Source organism: Chrysoperla carnea, chromosome 5, assembly GCF_905475395.1.
Source record: "Chrysoperla carnea chromosome 5, inChrCarn1.1, whole genome shotgun sequence".
Lineage (NCBI taxonomy): Eukaryota > Metazoa > Arthropoda > Insecta > Neuroptera > Chrysopidae > Chrysoperla > Chrysoperla carnea.
The window spans coordinates 22,806,096-22,824,044 of NC_058341.1; the positions used below are offsets into that span (position 1 = coordinate 22,806,096).

The following is a 17,949-nucleotide window of genomic DNA, read 5'->3' on the forward strand; positions in this document are numbered from 1 at the left end:
TGCTAGAGCATCGCGTGTAGAATAGTTTTTCTAGCGATGGTGATGTTTTTATGGACACATGTTTCGGATCTTAGATTTTATTGGTCGAAGTTTCTAAAAACACTTGCCTCAATCCTAGAAAAGAACTCTAGAAAGAAATAATTTTGATTTATTTTTTCTACTTGTGTTTTCTTCTAAATTTTAAATTGATGGTGTAAAAGCTCTCAACAGTTAATGGACTTGATAGTCGGAAGTGTCATATATTTATATGTTTTTTTCAACACTGAACTGTGTATGCGCATTTCTTAATTGTATAAACTTTCGCTATTACTAGTACAGTTTTCAAATAGCGGTTTTGTAAGCTTGTAGGAATTAAATATTTATGAATTCTGTACATTGCTGTAAACAACATTTGTTTCTTTATTCTCAAATCATTTTATTAAGTTTTTTTTTCTAAAAATTTACATAATACTCTTAAATTACTAAGAACAATAATTATTTTTATGTACAAAAAAATAAAATAAAACATATAAAACTATCTATGTAATATTAAATCTATCGATGAATTTTATTTTGACAATAATAACACGATAAAATTACGAATATCAATGATTTCTGTTCAAAGAATTTCAACTATAAAATACTGTGGCTACGTACTTAATATCAACAATTGATTAAAAGATTACGTGTTTCTTTAGTTTCATAACAATTGCCTAAATTTTTTTTAAAACTATACAAATACAAAAAAAAAATTGTTTTTTATATTCAAGATGTAATGGAAGACAGAAGAAGGTTAAAAAATAAAATAAAACGTAGCCCTTAACAAAATACGTTGTCAAAAATTTGATAAAATTCATGAATTATTAAAAAAATACTTAAAAACTTAATTGAAAAAAGAAAAATGTAAGTTTAAACTTTGTTTGAAGTTTTTTTTTTTTTACATTTAATATTTTTAAAAAATATGGCGGGGATTCACAATATGGCTGATATGAACTAGAAAGGAGAAAAATTCATAAATCAGAGAATTATAGATACATTTAAGTTTTTTTCAATAAGTTTCATATAATTGAATCGTAATAATACGAAAACAAGATAATGCGGCATCGCTTTCATAGGGAAACCAAAAAGTGGAAACTTCAAGATGTGAAAAATAAAGATTTAAACGTGAAATCAGTAATTTGGAAGCTTTGATATATTAAATTTTAATATTTTTATTCAGTATAATATGAATTGCATTAAAAAGACGGACAAAATGTCTTTTAACAAGAATTATGATTGGTGAAATTTCCTATCGCACGTTTGAAATCCAAGCGTGGAAATGCCAAGTATATTTTTAATAGAAAAAATTATAAACTTTAATATATTATCAAAGGGGTAGACTTATTGTTCTTGTAAAGACTAACTTGAATTTTCTAACGACTAGAAAAAGACATGCACTTGCTACAGTCTTTTTGATGGTTTTGATACGTATCAAACTATTAGGCTAGTGAATTCTACTATCTGGTTGGTCCTTCGACAGTATCTATAATTACCTAATGAAACGAATTTCCCCTCTTTATATGTATTTAAACTTATTTGAATGTTGAATAGAGTATTTCTAAAAATGGTCAACTTTAACAGCAACACTATTTGCTGTATGGTTACTTGGTAATAAAATGTTATCCCAATCGGTGCATAAATCACGTTCTGAATTTGTTGCCTTCAAACTGATTGCTAAACTTGGTAATGTATGGGCATAATGTGGTATATTAAGAATAACAGATTTTTTAAATTCCAAACCTGTAAAAAATATATAATTTTATTAAGGAACATTTCAAAACGAAGGGGATTTTTATTGCCATTGTAAGCAATAATAAATTTACATTATATTAATTTGGTAATTCAAAATATCAATTTGTTCGACGTAATTTATTAATTAAAAAATTATTAAATAATTGATTGTTTTTCTTCATTAAGTTTCTAATTTAGATAAAATTACCTTCTTTTTGAGATATTTAATATTACATCGCCTTATTTAAATAATACGAATGAATACATACCTTGTGGTCCACACATCACTAATGGCGATAGAAGTGTTTCACCTGAAATCAAATATTATTACATAACAAAATTAAATGATAGATTAGATTTAGTTACAATAGATAATTTAATTTAATTTTGGATGCAGTAACAATTTTTCATAGTTTAAAAATAGCCAAAACCTTTGTTAATTAATCCAATACTCGTGCACATATCAAACCCAATTAGTGCTCATACTATTAAATCGTGCTCATACCCTAGATAAAATTTATCTAGGGTGCGAATTTAAAATTTTTGTTTCCCCATATTAACAATTTACAATAAATTGTGTAAATCAAAAATATTCAACTTTAGCAGAAATGTATTAATTAAAATGGTTAATTACTTTAAAACTATATTTAATCCCTTTGACTGCTGAGTTGCGGAACTTAAATTACTCAAGAAAGATGTTAAAATTGAAAAAAGTAATTTTAGTCAGCTTAGAAATTAGTAGCAAAGAAAGATAGATATTATGTTCCGCAATTCTACATCACATTGGGTTGGTTTTTAACGTTAATATTAAGTCAATAAAACGATTTGATATTGAATTTGAAAAAGCGTACCATTTTCAAAATCTAATGGTGGTGCATTATCACATGTTCTTGGATCTGTGATCACAAAATAAATATGCTGTTGAATTCCTTCTGGAATCGCACCTTCTGGTATATCCAATGATACCCCCCAATATTTATTCTCAAGTCGACCACCTCTATGATCTACTGTAGCAGATGTTACATTCACATCATTGTTTGCATTTAAATAATCGGATGGTGCTACAGCAGGTACAGTTGATTGGTGATCATTACTGTGATTGTCACTATGATGATGTGATGCTGACTGTAACTGTGACTGATGATTGTCATGATGGTCATGATGCTTGTGATTTGTATTTGTCATTGATGATTGCTCATCAAGAGATGATTGTGATGAACATATATGATTGTTAGTCATGTTATTGATAGATAGAGAAGAATTATTAGTGGTCACGTGCATTATATGATCGGTTTCCATTTCCATTGAACTGAGAAGGAAGAAATGACATATCACTCACTATATTTTAGTGATAGTTTCATAGTTCATCATTCGACTAATTGCACAATACTTATTTAAAAAAAAAAAGCGCTCAACTCAAAGAAAAATTAAAGAAAATCGAATTATATGTAGCTTTTGTTTATATTTTTTAAACGAATCACAATGTGACTCAAGTTTTTCTTATTTTTATCGTTAAAAAGTGGACACATTGAATGTAGAAGCCAAATTCCAGGCTTTAGTTAGACACTAAGCTTTAGTTTTGATAGTAAATTAGGAACCAATTAGTTCGACCCGTGAGGAAATTTTTCCGGTTTTTATAAGTGGTACATTTTTAGACTATGAGTCTATTTTTCGTCTAGCCAGCACGATATTAAAGCTTAGTTTGCAAAATAATTGGAAACTGTATTCAATAATTGAATTTACTGAAATATCAGAAATTCAACGATGTTCTTAAATTTTTCTTAGGCAATCTAGGCCAATCTCAGTAAATACTTAGAAATAAATTTCAATAAAAAGCGTGTTTTCCCCATTTGAATTTTGATTTTTTTTGCACCCACTAAATTACTGTTAGTAATAGATAAATGTGTATTTAAAAAAAAAAAACTAACCTCATATTATGATGAATTGGTTTACGGTATAATTCAAATGCAGATCCACGTTGTTCACGTGACCCTTGTAAATCAACAATATTATTTCGATGCTGTTCTGGCGTTTCACCCGAATGAAATCGATTATAATCATTTCGATGATAATCTTGATTGAAGTGCATTCCATCACCAGCATGCCGATGTTCGTAAGGTGGTGCGAGACCACCAATTGGTTGTGCGAAATGTGTTCCATTTGTTTCGGTTCCACCGCCATGCCAAGTACCCGCTGATGGTGGTATGTTATAGTAATAATTTGGAGAACGCTGGTCATTCTGAAATGAATATTTGTTTGATCAGTTATTCGAGTAAAAGGTAGAGGATTATTTCTTTGGCTCATCAGGTACTAAGATGTTACTTTTTTGTGCCCTAATGAATAACAGGAGTGATATCATAATACATGTAGACATCAAGAAGTCTATAAGTAAGCGTATAGTATAGTATATAATGGATCTAGAAGCTTTATACTTATACTACACAACATTTTCTGATATAAACAGAAATTTTGACCAATTGACATTTTCGTTCGGGTTGGGCATAATTCTGTAGGTCATGTGCCGCTGACAATCGATTTAAACACTGTTCTAATTGTTTATTGTTCTTGTTTATTAGATGTTGTAAGACGCTTAATATGCTAGTTGAAAAATAATGAATATAATTAATACTTGAATTTAATATATTACGAAATATTTATTAAAAATTCCTTAAACGCAACACAGATGCAAATAACAAAAGTGGAAGTTGCTTCATCCTTCAAGCATATAGGAACGTCAGATATTCACATATAGTAGTTGAATTAATAATGTCCCGACAAAAGACTCACTATATTTGGGATTGACGGAATCATCAGTTGATAGTTCAATCTAAATTGTCCTGTCTCAGTGCCCTTCTTAACTATATTATAGTTGAGAAGATTTAACTAAGGATAAAGATTAAACCGAATCAAAGTGACTGAGTACCAAAGTTAGGTTTAAAATGCTACCTAATTTTATCATTTTAACAACCAACTCTTTATTTCTTTAATTAATTTAATTTAATTACCAAAAAGAGTAAATTTAATGACAACAAATGATAATTTTTAAGAAATACAACAATTTGACGTTACTGCAATCTATGGCTGCCAAAAATTATTTGTTAGTAATTAGATATTCACTCACCATTTGTGCAGGATGACTATTACTTTTTCCATGTTGATACATTGGCGGCGACGATGGTGGCATTCCCATTTGACTTTCATCGCCGTAATTTCCACCATTGGGCGGGTTCTTAAATGGAGGTTTATAATTCTTTGGTTTTGGTGGTGGTATAGGTTTATAAGAATTATTATTGCCCGTTCCATTTGTATTAGAATGTGGTGTTAATCCATCGCTATTTGATAATCCATTCGTTAAATGTTGCATAGACGGTGTTGCTGTTAAGAGTCCACTTTGAGGTAAACCAATTCCACTGTTATTGTTGTTCATACTTGTGCTGTTAAGTTCATATTGTGATTTTCGTAGATAATCTTGATTTGAATTATTGCGGCTGTAAAAAAAGTCATAACGTTAAAATTTTACAAAATTTTGCCAATAATATGTTAAAGGATTTTCAATAAGACAAACAAATATCACAGATCAAGTTAAACTAAATTTTAGCATAATTTTTTGATGAAGAATTATTAAATCATACCTATATTTTCCATAATCAGTCTTAGTTTCGAAATGTATTCTATTTGGCATCTGTTTCCCGGGCATTTTATTGTACCTGAATAAATAATTCATATTATAGAAAACGTTTTGAAGAGTTTAAAAAAAATCTTACCGATACATATCGTGATGTCGAATATTTTCAGATGATCTCATTTTATGTTCAGATTGCATTTCTAATGAACTTCTTGGACTGTGTTGATTCTCCTGCGAACTGCTATATCGACTGCTACCATTATTACCAGATGAATGATGTTTGTCATGCTTCATGTCTGGAATACTTGACTTCAAATCGTCATGAGCGTTTGGTCCAAGACGCATATTTGATTGTTTATGAGATTGCTGATGATGATAAGAATCATAACTAGACATTGAATCATAAGAACCCTAAAATAAGGCAATTAACACATTACCAACATTTCTATGTTTTTTATTTTTATTTCGAACTAGCATGTCCCACCGATGGACTTCGCGCACGTAGATAATTTTTACTATATCCATTTTGTAAGTAATCTTGGAAAGTCTCAAATTATTTTCTTAGATACGTGACGATACCTACGCTGGCTTTCTAACGATAGAAATGAGGGAGGGGGGAATATGCAAACGGCTAGAGGAGCGGTTGAGGACTGTGTAATGCCTGGACAAATATTTCAAAATTAAAATTATTACTTCAAAGCTCGACTTGTGGCCAAGGATTATCAACAGTAAGTCCAAACGACTTTGAGCCATAAAAAGAATCCAGTCTACATAACCACAAGGAGCCTTGTAGACCGAACGATTCAACTTAACTTAACAGAGACAGAATGTAAAAAAATTTTGTCACTCAAGATTTTAGCTTCATTAATTTCAACTCTACGTTGGCAGGTGAGGACAAGCTTTTTTAATTTAATGTTCATTGTTTTGCCTTCTAATACAGTTCTTGTGATGGAATAAGCTAAATGAGATGATGATGTTAATATCTTACCAATTTTGAATTATCACCTCCTGGACCTCTTCTTTCCAATGGACTTCCTTTAAAATTACTATCAAGTGGTAAACTATTCATATCGTTATTATCGTGTCCAGGAGCTTTTGTGCCAAATAAACGTTCATGGGCAGATCTACCAGCTGTACCACCCTTTGTAAGTCCTCCACTAGGTGAAGGTTTCACTCCTCTATCAATTCGAGGTGGTAAATCTGGAGCTGCAGCGTACATATTATTCTCATTGATTCGAGGACTCCGACTAGGACTTCCATCTGCTGGTTGCATTCGATTAAAACTACTTTTTGTGGGTGTAGTAAAATTACTACTACCATGTATGCTACTCTTTTGGCGTTCGTGATGCGAGATTTCATTTGGGATTTGTTGAGATGTTGCCCCTCCTGTTTGTCCATACAGACCATTACCGATCAATGGATTCGTTGATTTATAATTTGTGTCCGTTGGCGTTGATAGAGATTCCTGACTGTTTTCATTTAATGGAATCTTTTTATTTTCTATTGAGTTTCCTTGTTTATTTTCAGATTCATTTTTGCTATTTGCAGCAAATCCATATTTACTATCATATGTGGCCTAGATAAAAAATTATTTATTATTTTAAATTTACCGGAATCTACCAGAAGAACAATTTTTCAATTAATTTAAGTTTTATAATTCACAAGAGCATTTGAAAGTTTTCTAAATTTAATTTTTGGTCAAAATGTTGCATATAGTTTTACAAAAATCCTGAACGCAACTTTCTATAAATTTCAAATTTTATTTATACACTGTTATTAACTAAAGAGATTTATAATTGAATAAAGGATTCATAATTATAAATGACGAAACTCGAAAACTGATATAAAAAAAAATGAATTTTATTATATGAGTAAATAAATAGTTAGTACCTGATATGGGGGTGGGACATCATGATCAGACGGAGGACTATTTGCGGATGGAAGATTGATGCTCGGGTCTGAACTTGCCTTCGTTAGTCGACCCGACGGGGAGGTATTCATCGTGGTTAGTGCACCGCTCCCCATAACACCACCCACAGCAGAAGCACCTGGCGGACCTGGACTATGTTCGAGGTCACTCTCGGGCGAACTTGCATAAGAGAGGCGTAACGATGACATTGGGAATAGGAAATCATCAGACAATGACTCTTCAGGCTACAAATACATATACAACAAATGGTAATGGGTTAGCGTACATTTAAAGAGCACTAAATAAAAACAAAAAAAATCAAAATAAACAAACAATAGCAAAAAATAAAAATAAATAAATAAACAAAAACTGTCATGCAAAATGCTAGTTAAGTAAAATAGCAAATACTAAAACAACTTTAAATAAAAAGCTCACAAAATGTAAATGAGATTGATTTATTTCTTTGGTATAAATTATACAGTGAGTGTAGAAGGAAAATAGCTGACCAAGCTTCGAAGAAAACCATCGATTTATGAAAATAAAACTTCTTTAAACATCACTGGGGAACAAAATATTTTTTGCAAGGATGTGATGTGTTAACACAGTGTTTTTATTGATCGGTTTGTGCGACGAAGAAGTTTTTTCGATCGAAAACTCTATAAAACTGCAAGTGTAACTCACAGCTTTGCTAGAGGGCATTGTTTATGCTTACTTTTAAGGGTATTCGATCACGTTTAAATAATGGTCGCATGTTGTTTGGTCCTTACCATACACCACATAAATTTCCATAAGAAACATTTCCAAAATTAAAAAAAAATTGGTACGATCTTTATATAATGTACATGTTTAATTTATACTAAACTTGTAACATTATATTTATGATCAGTATATTACTACGGACACCATTTAAAGGCCTGATCTAATTTGGCCTATTATTTCCCTTCTAACCTCTATAAATATCACTCTAATGACAAAATTTTATCACAGATGGGGGTTTAAATTTAATAGGAATATTAATAATCTCTGGATAAAGAAGTGAAAACTATTGAATATGGAATGTGCATATAAAGTACAGGACCTAAGCTGAATATACGATTCAATCCCTATTTTAGGAGGTGAAAACAAGTATTTGTCTGAGTAATTCGAATAAACATTTTATTTTCCACTGAAATTTTAAATAACAATTTTTTGCGTATGTAAAGTTCGAAATTAACGAGATTCACTTCCAAATTGTAATCAATAAAAAAAAAAGAAGAATATTAAGGTAGTTTTCTCAAGAAAATAAGTTTAAAAAATATTTGTGACTTCATAATTTGATGAAATTGTACAAGAATCAAAAGTAAGGTCGAAATCCCAAAAAGTATGATCGAAAAACGAATAAATTTAATTGTTTCGCACAAAATATTTAGTTATTATGTTAAAAATCTAAATTTTCAACATCTAAAATCTACAAATTTAATACCACAAAGAGAATTAAAACTTAATATAAAGAAGCTGTAGATTTATAGTGTCTAACTCGGTCTACAATGCGTGTTGTTATAGAACGCTAAGAGTGTAAATAAAATTTCTTCTCCAATTTGTTGGACAAATTCTACGGAGGAATAAAAAACAATAAAATATTCGTTTATTTATTTAGAAAAAATTTCCAAGGGTGCTAAATTTAAGACAAAATCGAAATCTTAAACATGAAAATTGCTGCTACACTATTCAACCTTTCAGTTTAGTTGTAATAAAACGTATTTTCTTGAGAACTAACTTAAATTGTTGGCACGATAAAATATTTAAAAATTGCAACAATTTTATGTCATATACATCCAAAATATTCTTCTTTAATTGAAATATGATTACGTTCGTTGTTATTGTTATTTAAATCCTCGATATTTTCAAAATTAAAAAACTTCTCATTTGAATCAAAATTAATTAAGGCATCTGTTGTTGTTATAATTTCATTGTTATCCGTTTCATTATTATTATTAATCGATTCATGAATACTATAACTAGGACTTGTAGCTGATGTTAAATTGTTACGTGTATTGTTAATGGATGTTTTAACATCATTGTTAAATGTTAAATAATTGGCATAATATGGACACACTGAATTGTAATTACTTTTACATACGGGTGTATAGTAATGAGAGACACTACAACATCTATTACGAGGAGGTGGTGGTATGTTTGTTGGAAACGACATTATCTGCGCTCTTCTATTATTGTGTGATTGAGAGGTTGAACGATAGTAGTGATTTGGTAAGGAACTAGAACCTAAGGAATATCTATGATATATTGATGCTGAACGTGGTAATGGTGGAGGTGGTGGGAAATAGATGTCGGAGATAAAGTCTTGTCGTAACTGAAATATTAATGTTAAATTGTTAACTTCTGTTCTTTACCTCTTAAAACGTATAACTAAAAAGGTGTTAATTTGTAATATTAATTTCAATTTAATATTGTCCAATCAAAAAACCTTAAAAATCATCAAAAATCTATCTTTAAAACAAAACACAACTGATTTCGAAAAAATGTTATTTTCCTTATTATAAGTGATAATTTTTTGGTTTCTTGGGAATGTTAGACAAAGATAAAGTGTATTTATTTTTTTATTTTCCAACGTTTCGACCTCAATTTGGTCTTTTTCAAGGCCTTACAACAAATTTAACAATAAATAAAGTTTTTCTGTTTCAATAATTATAAAAAATGATAAAATTTAAAATTCCTTTAAGTACTTTAAATACAAAAAATTTTTTAATTTTATCATTTGTTAAAATTATTGAAACAGAAAAACTTTATTTTTTACTAGATTCAGGCTAATTCAACGCTTATTAAGAGCGCTTACGTAGCGTTTGGTAATCGCTTATTGATTCTGATGAATGCTATTAAATAATTAAATGAAGTTAAGTCAATATGTGCCTTGAGTATGTTTAGTAAAAATATGTATGACCAACTTCCGTCGTTTTATTACAAAATGATAGATAAAAACTTATATACGTAATTCTGTTTGTTTTATTAGAAAACTGAAACCTAGAATATTATTAACAGAACCAAAAAACAAAAAATGTGGATATGTTACCTTAGTTTCACTCATCCATAAAGCATTAGCTTGTTGGCGATCAAGAATTTCACGTAATTTACGATACCAATGTTCGGATGAATCACTTAGCGTAATAGTAGCACCAAATACATGACTCCAAACTTTATCTAATCGAGTACATTGTTCTAAAAGTTTTTTGGAACTTTTATGTGCCGATCTATAAAAAACAAATACGAAAAATTAATAATTTTAAAAAGAAAAAACTTTGAAGTTCGATTAATGACCTCTCAAAAAATTTAAGTAATTATTCCCGTGTGGATGTAACTTAAAATCATTCTTGGAAGGGAAAGAAGCCAAATGAAATTTGTTATGGTAGTTTATCATGAAGTTGAGGTAGATCAAAAATATTATCAGAAAATGCAATCGATGAAGATTTGTGCTAGTCTGAACAAGAAATAACAAGTTTAATATTGGGTTTATTCACAAGGCACTATAAATTAAAGAAATATCATGTCTTCTTTCCTGTGAAAAGGCACAAGATTCTTTGAACATTGGCAAACTACCACACCTTTAGATACAAAACAAGTAGATGCCTGAATCATTAACGAGTGTATCTTGTATGGATACGTTTTAGATCCTAAAATAGTGATACTACCCGTAAAATTAACTAATTCATTCAACTTACTTTGGGAGACCTTGCCGAAGTTGTTTAATAACTATTTTGGAATCAGCTTTTAAAAATACAACAATAGGATATAATTGAGCGTAATTTAATCGTTCAACTGCATTTGGTGTGATATCTAAAAGTGCATGTTTTCCAGTAGATATCACATCACGTATGGCACTCAAACGAATTATATGTGATGATTTTTGTGGCTTCTGTGATTCATCCATACCATTTTCTAATTCTAAAACAAGTACACAAAATTTAAAAATAATCTTTCAGTGCTTGAAAAATTAATTATCATACGTGGTGAAATAAATTTATCAGGAAAATCTTTTAGAAGCTTTTCTCTTGCCATATCAGCAATCGGTCCAAATAAAATGACGGGCCGCATAAAACCAGGATGTCGTAATACAACTCGTTCGTATGCTGGAAATTTGCTAACACTGTCCGAAAAGAGAATATCATCCCAATGTTCCTGTAAAAATAAAAATAAATTAAAATTTTGTTGAATGAGTTAAATAAATTTAAACGAGTTGATGGTCACAAAAAGTTAGTCCTAGTTAAACCTACCATCATAATATATGTAATCATTCTAAACACAAGAATTATCACTTTTGGCTTGTAATTTTGAGCAATCTTAAGGAGCCAGATTGAATTCTATAAACAGAAGGAGAGACAGGGCTGTATAAACTTGGTGAAATTCAATTAATGATGAGATGAAACAGATCGAATTTTTCTAAGCAATATTTGATATCTTATTACTAAAACCCTGAACCTGCGAGTAGTGGTTTCAGGAATTGATTCTTCAGAGGAAAACCGAAAGTTTTGAATTTTCGATTTGTTTTCATTTCAGAGAAAACGGCTGTCATGGTATGTTTAGAATAAAATCAAAAGACTTATTTTAATAAAAGATTAAACTTGGACATAAATTTTTATGCGGTTAGGAAATATATTTTTCTGTTTCTATTTTTTACCTTTCCTAAACTCTTCGATCGACGATTTGATGATCGACGTCGACGGAAGAAACTACCACGTGATTCATTCGCAGACATTTCTTTCTTCGTTGCATTAAATTGTGCAGTAGCTAATTCTTCAGCTCGAGCTTTATTCGGTATAATTCCTTTTTGTACCTCTTGATTATTACGTCCAATTCGATACACTTGCCAGCATCCAACAACTCCATTATACAAGGTATCAATTACGTGAAATATATCACCAGATCTGAAGGTCATTTCCCCTTTAACGGGGCTTTCATAATGAAAATGCGTCTTTATATAGAAACTATCACCCTTTTGTGATGCCACAATTGCATCATATTCATCTTTACATAACTGTACGATTAATTCGATTCGATCTTGTAAGCTTAGTAGAAATAAAACAGCTTCCTCGCGTGTGACCCCCGTCATATCCATATCGTTAACTTTTAGTATTTTATCACCAGGTTGAAGACCTTGTAACGAAGCAGGACTACCCGGTTGTACTGCAGTTACAAATATTCCTGAATGATTACCTCCTGTTAAACGTATCCCAACGGAGCCTTCTTTTTGAAATGCTATAAATCTGGCATCCAAAACTGTTTGTTTTGATTTCCCTAAAAGTGGATCTTCATCATATAACTGTCTTCGAGATGCGTAATAGTCTTCTGGTCGTGGTGGAGGTGGTCTTGGAGGTTCTCTGGAATGTTGACGATTTGTAACAGCTGCTTCTAATTCACGACTTAAATTTACATTATCATTTAAAGGACCACGAAGACGTCCTCCACGAGGGACTAAATTACTTTTGTCTTCAGCATTTTCTTCGGTATATGAGGTAGTATGTTGATGGGAATGTCGGGTCGGTGGTTGAACGTATAGATTTTGATTTGAGTAGCTTTGATTAGGCACGAAAAGATCTTCACCTTTGTTGTAATAATTGTTAACGGCACCAGTTGTACTAATCGAACTTTGTGGTTGATGCATTACGCCTCCTACAGCTCCATCACGTGCTACGTATATATTAATCTTATCTTTGCATCCGTCAATAATTTTTTTCGCTTCTTTTAATGACATTAAATCGTTACAATTTGTGTTGTTTAATTTTGTAATAAAATCGCCTTCCATTAAATGTTGATTTGTCATTGATAATTGATCTCGAGTTTTTGATGATATTTCTTTGATAAATAATTTACAGCCTAATACGATACCAAAATCTAAAACAATAATAATTCAAATTAGAATTTATCTAAAATTTTAATCTGGGATTTATTTGCAGGGCACCATAAACAGGGTTGTTTCGTAAGATGTTACCATTTTACATATAAATGGTAACATCTTACTAAACTATCTATACTGGCTATCTTTGCTTGAAACACTGACATCAGTGTGTTAAACAAAGATAGAAAGATAGAAAAATACATATTAGTTGTAACATCTTGCAGTACAACCCTGTATAACATTCTAAGAAACTGACCATCGCAATTTATAAAACAAATATTTTAATCAAACGTGTTTTCAGTTCGGATTAAATAATTAATAACATTGAATAAGGAAAGAAATAAATAACAATATTGCTTACCTTCTTTTTTACTATTTTTGGTGAGAGTAATTTTAACATTTTGTGTGGGTGATGTTAACGAATAAGTTGCACTATGACTATGTTGATGATTCGATTGTGAAGAAACTCGACGTTTGATTGACAACACTACCGTATCGCCGGAATCACGAAGCACTTGTACGGCTGTTGCATAGTCAACGTTTTGTAACGAAATACCATTCACCGATAATATTCGATCGTTAACTCTGTAAATGGAAAATATTTCAATTATTTTAATGCGATACAATCGAATTAGATTAGGTGATATAGGCACTGTCATTTCGATTTCGAATTTAATTCAGAAGCGGGTATATCTAAATGCAGGGCCCTATCTAGGTATTAACCGCTCCGGGTAATAACAATATTTGCCCCTTTTTATACTCATACCATATACAGAGTGACTTTTTAATGTTTGAAACTCGATAAATAAAGTTAATCGAGGAAAATGCTTTAAAGGAAAAATATTAATTTTAAAGGGGCACATCTTATACCGATATCGAATTCGATTTAAGTTTTCAGGTTCAACATATATATAGTCAAATCAAACATTGATTCAATCATCAAATAAAGTCGAATTTTGTCTCTTTTGGCTCAAAATTATTTTATAAATTAAGTTTAAATGAAATTAAAATTTTTTACATGGAATTTACTTTGAAACGTCAGCGCTTAATCCCAAACTACCCAGTCTAAATGCAATACGCTAACTAAATAACTCTTTAATAAAATTAAATTATTTTTATTACATACTGTAATAATCTCTCCGCTGGCCCTTGTGTAAGTACATCACTGACCGCAATACTAGGATCACCAGAACTAAAATGTGGATTATCACGTCCACCTGATACTGCAATACCAAAACCATATCCGGGTACTCGGGTTACAGTTACTTGACGATATTCCCAACCCTGTGAAAAAAAAAAAAAAAAATGAATTAATTCATTTAATTAACGATCATTTCATGGCATCAAAAAAAAGAAATCCATAATTAGATCTTTTTGACGCATATTTTGTAAATTCAATTTGTTTCAAAATCAGCTCTAATTACTAAAGTTTTGTTTTACGGACTACTTTAAGAAAAGTGAGTTTACAAGTGAATTACCTTAAAAAAAACTTAAGTTTTTGGTTTTAACTTAATTAGTTTCAATTTTAATTACATTCTCACGATTGTTTAATTTGATCAAATTATTTAAATTAATTCCAGATATACAAACAATATTTACTGTAACTACGTTCTTTTGTTTTCTATTTTATCTGATACAAAAATATAAAACGATTTAGTTCTCAGAATTATTCAAATTTCTATTACAACTACATTATTTAACGTTATGTAAATTATTTATACGGAAAATTTTTATCTAATCAAGATTGCAAAGAATTGTAGTTTTACGCTAATCGAATTTTAAATTATTTTATCAGCAAAATGTTCATCATTTTAAATTTAATACGCTAATCAAAATTCAATCAAACAGAAAATTATCGTACGCTAAATAAACTCATTTTGTTTGACCTGCTGAGATTTTTGAAGTAAGAAATTTAAGTAATTAATTAATCAAACTTTGTTCATCGATGACAGAATCAACTTCATTTATCGACATTATTTTAATGGAAAATAAAGTGAGAAGTGCGTGCCGGGTTTTATTTAATTCATGAAGAAGAGTAACAACTAATATTATGACGCAAATAAAGAATAAAACCTTGGAACAAAGATACAAAGGTCCCCGTAATATTAAATAGGAAAAAGGCTTTCTCTGAAACTTTTTTAAACCGCCCCCAAAATGTTCTTCGGATCATTCTGATGAAAAGCTCTCACAGCCTCAAAATTTGTTAACAGGTAGTTTTTGAGCTGCGGGCGATCAAAGCTACACATACATTATAGTTAATATAGCCTGTAGTTCGAAAACTACTCATTAAACATTTTGTGGCTGTGATAGCTTTTCATCAGAACTATCTGAAGAAGATTTTGGGGGCGGTTTGAAAAAGTTTCACAGAAAGCTATTTTCCTAGTCATATACTAAAATTATATAATATATTTGTAGCTTTGACAGGCCGTAGCTCGAAAACTACTCGTTAAAAATTTTTGTGGTTGTGAGAGCTTTTGATCAGGATGCTCCAAAGAACATTTTAGGATGGATTAGTTCCCTGAGAAGTATCGGCTTCTGTGTCTCAGATATAGAACTCATTTAACAAATCATATTTCTCATATTTTGCTACCTCCCTACGTTATTAGATTTATGATATTTTTTATTCTTAGGAACTTCATTGTAAGTTATCATATTGGAAATATTTGTAAAAATAGAATGCAAGTTTTGTGTGAATTCTGTTTTAAATATCTCAAATCAAAATTGTGTATTTCATTAAAATCTAAATAATAATGAATTTGCGAGTAAACCTCAAAATGAAATATTAATTAATGTAGTTAATTTTTGTCCGAATTGTAATCCAATCGTTTTTAGATAAATTTCTAAATGACAATGAATTGTCACTGACAAAAAAATCAAATAAAAGAATGAATTAAATAGATCTAACTAATGATAAGTTTATTTGACAGAAGATATAAAAAATAAGTTAAAAGCGTACATAAATTTAATGAACAGTTAAGTTAACATTAAATTAAACTAAATATTTTATTTACGACATCACATCACATTATAATAGAACCATTTTCATAGATAATTATTACAATTTATGTTGTTTGATGTTGATACTTAACAATTAATTCAACAAATACCAAAGAGTTTGTCTAAATAATACAAATGTATTAATCATTTACACAGATGCTCATGTACAAATGTTTCCAATTTTATTGAAAATATTACGTGTAATTTTAATATATTATTATAGGTAGTTAACCTTAGACCATAGACATACGAGCGATAAAAATGACGTTTAGTGCACAATGCACAATGGGTGTATTGAAACTGAGTGCAAACGTCTTTTGAAACTTTAAACGCGTTTTGCTCCAAACAGAGTCAAAGTCGGTGAGCAAGATTTTTCCAAAACGGTACGACCGATCGGTTTTGAATTTTTCCACAATATTCTGAGATATTTTCTCGAGGTATTAATCGAAGGAATAAGATTTCTAAAAATTATTTCGATATATTAGACCACTTGAAGTTGGAAATTTTTTGAAGAATTTTCATTTTTTTTTTTTTGGAAGCCGCTATTTTGTCAAAAATCAAAATTTTGACTATCCCTTCGCTAAATACCTGTACTTATCTATCGATTAAAGAATTTTTCTGGATATTTTGATTTTAGATAACCCAAACCAGAGATATGGCGCTCACCGCCGAACACCTTTTTTTTTTGGAGAACCTCCAGGAAATCGCCTACAGAAGCAGTAACACATCAAATTTTTGAAATCGGATAACGGGATCTTAAAATTTAAGAAAGATATGCATAAGTTTTTTATATTTATGTAAAATAAATGGTCTTTCCAAAAAAAAGTTGATTGCCATTACTTCCAGAAATATGAAAGTTTTAGAGAAAATTGTACCTATAATCGTGAATTTTAATTGCCATCTCATAGTCTGTTTTCCGATTTTTCTTTGTCGATAGCTTATTCAAAGAGCACTAGCAATCGTGTGCTACTTTAGAAGATAGATAGACCATATTCAGAGATTTAATACTTGCTTGGATGTCGGAGATAATAGCAATATAATTTTACGTTGGAGTATTCAATCCTATCCACTCAGATACCTCGACAATGGGCATTACTTCTATTTAACATGCATAATAGAATCCACAGTAAATTATCGCCCTTTTGACTGATCAAGTTCTCCACCTATTTTATCCCGTATTCTCTTGAGCTTGTTACTTAAGAAATGAATTTTACTGCACCTAGTGTAACCATGGTATCTTCTAATTTGAGACTAGATACAGCTTGAAAAACTTATTAACTGCGCATTTCTATGCATACAGGATGATCGGCGATGACTGTAGAATTATCTCAAAGGCTAACTAGAGATTCGACATCTAGTGATTAGAGTGGATGTTAATATTGGAAAAATGACATCGTAAGTATTTGACACTTCAAAATGTTCTGTTTGTGTGCGCATGTCCTCTATCAATATTTAATCGTGCTGCCATCTAAGCTTAGCTTTACGGAAACATTTCACCAAAATCATATTGGAATCAATTGTATATGAATGACGGTACTACTTTATTACTGCACTTGATATAAATAATAATAAAAAATGGTAAAATGTAGTTACTTTATATTTTATTACACATATTTATAAGCAACAACCAATAGTAATAATAATAATATGTTGTTACATTGTATCGAGGTCATTGGGTCCACTGTAAGTACTATTCGTTCTCTTCTTGGTACAGTTTTTTAGTTGCACCAATATTACTTATTATGTAGCTGGTTATTGCGCTTGCATTGCTGGATCAATGTT

General features: G+C 30.3%; 1 protein-coding gene across 6 annotated transcripts in view; it reads right to left on the reverse strand.

The window, feature by feature from the left end:
* Window positions 1-911: 911 nt before the first annotated feature.
* Window positions 912-17,949, reverse strand: part of LOC123301657 (tight junction protein ZO-1) — a 58,276-nt gene continuing 41,238 nt past the window's right edge. The window contains exons 2-17 of one of the 6 annotated variants that reach the window (XM_044884493.1): window positions 14,297-14,454; window positions 13,532-13,755; window positions 11,953-13,166; window positions 11,282-11,453; window positions 10,997-11,219; window positions 10,351-10,528; window positions 9,403-9,633; window positions 7,265-7,528; window positions 6,363-6,950; window positions 5,514-5,683; window positions 5,382-5,456; window positions 4,871-5,237; window positions 3,678-3,988; window positions 2,601-3,058; window positions 2,019-2,060; window positions 912-1,758 (exon numbers count right to left, since the gene is read on the reverse strand). In XM_044884493.1, coding sequence (XP_044740428.1) covers window positions 1,577-1,758; window positions 2,019-2,060; window positions 2,601-3,058; window positions 3,678-3,988; window positions 4,871-5,237; window positions 5,382-5,456; window positions 5,514-5,683; window positions 6,363-6,950; window positions 7,265-7,528; window positions 9,403-9,633; window positions 10,351-10,528; window positions 10,997-11,219; window positions 11,282-11,453; window positions 11,953-13,166; window positions 13,532-13,755; window positions 14,297-14,454 — 4,857 coding nt within the window. In that variant the 3' untranslated portion in view covers window positions 912-1,576. Of the gene's footprint in view, window positions 1,759-2,018; window positions 2,061-2,600; window positions 3,059-3,677; window positions 3,989-4,870; window positions 5,238-5,381; window positions 5,457-5,513; window positions 5,786-6,362; window positions 6,951-7,264; window positions 7,529-9,402; window positions 9,634-10,350; window positions 10,529-10,996; window positions 11,220-11,281; window positions 11,454-11,952; window positions 13,167-13,531; window positions 13,756-14,296; window positions 14,455-17,949 lie in introns of all 6 variants that reach the window. The other 5 variants (XM_044884492.1, XM_044884491.1, XM_044884494.1 and 2 more) reach the window with 5 other exon arrangements.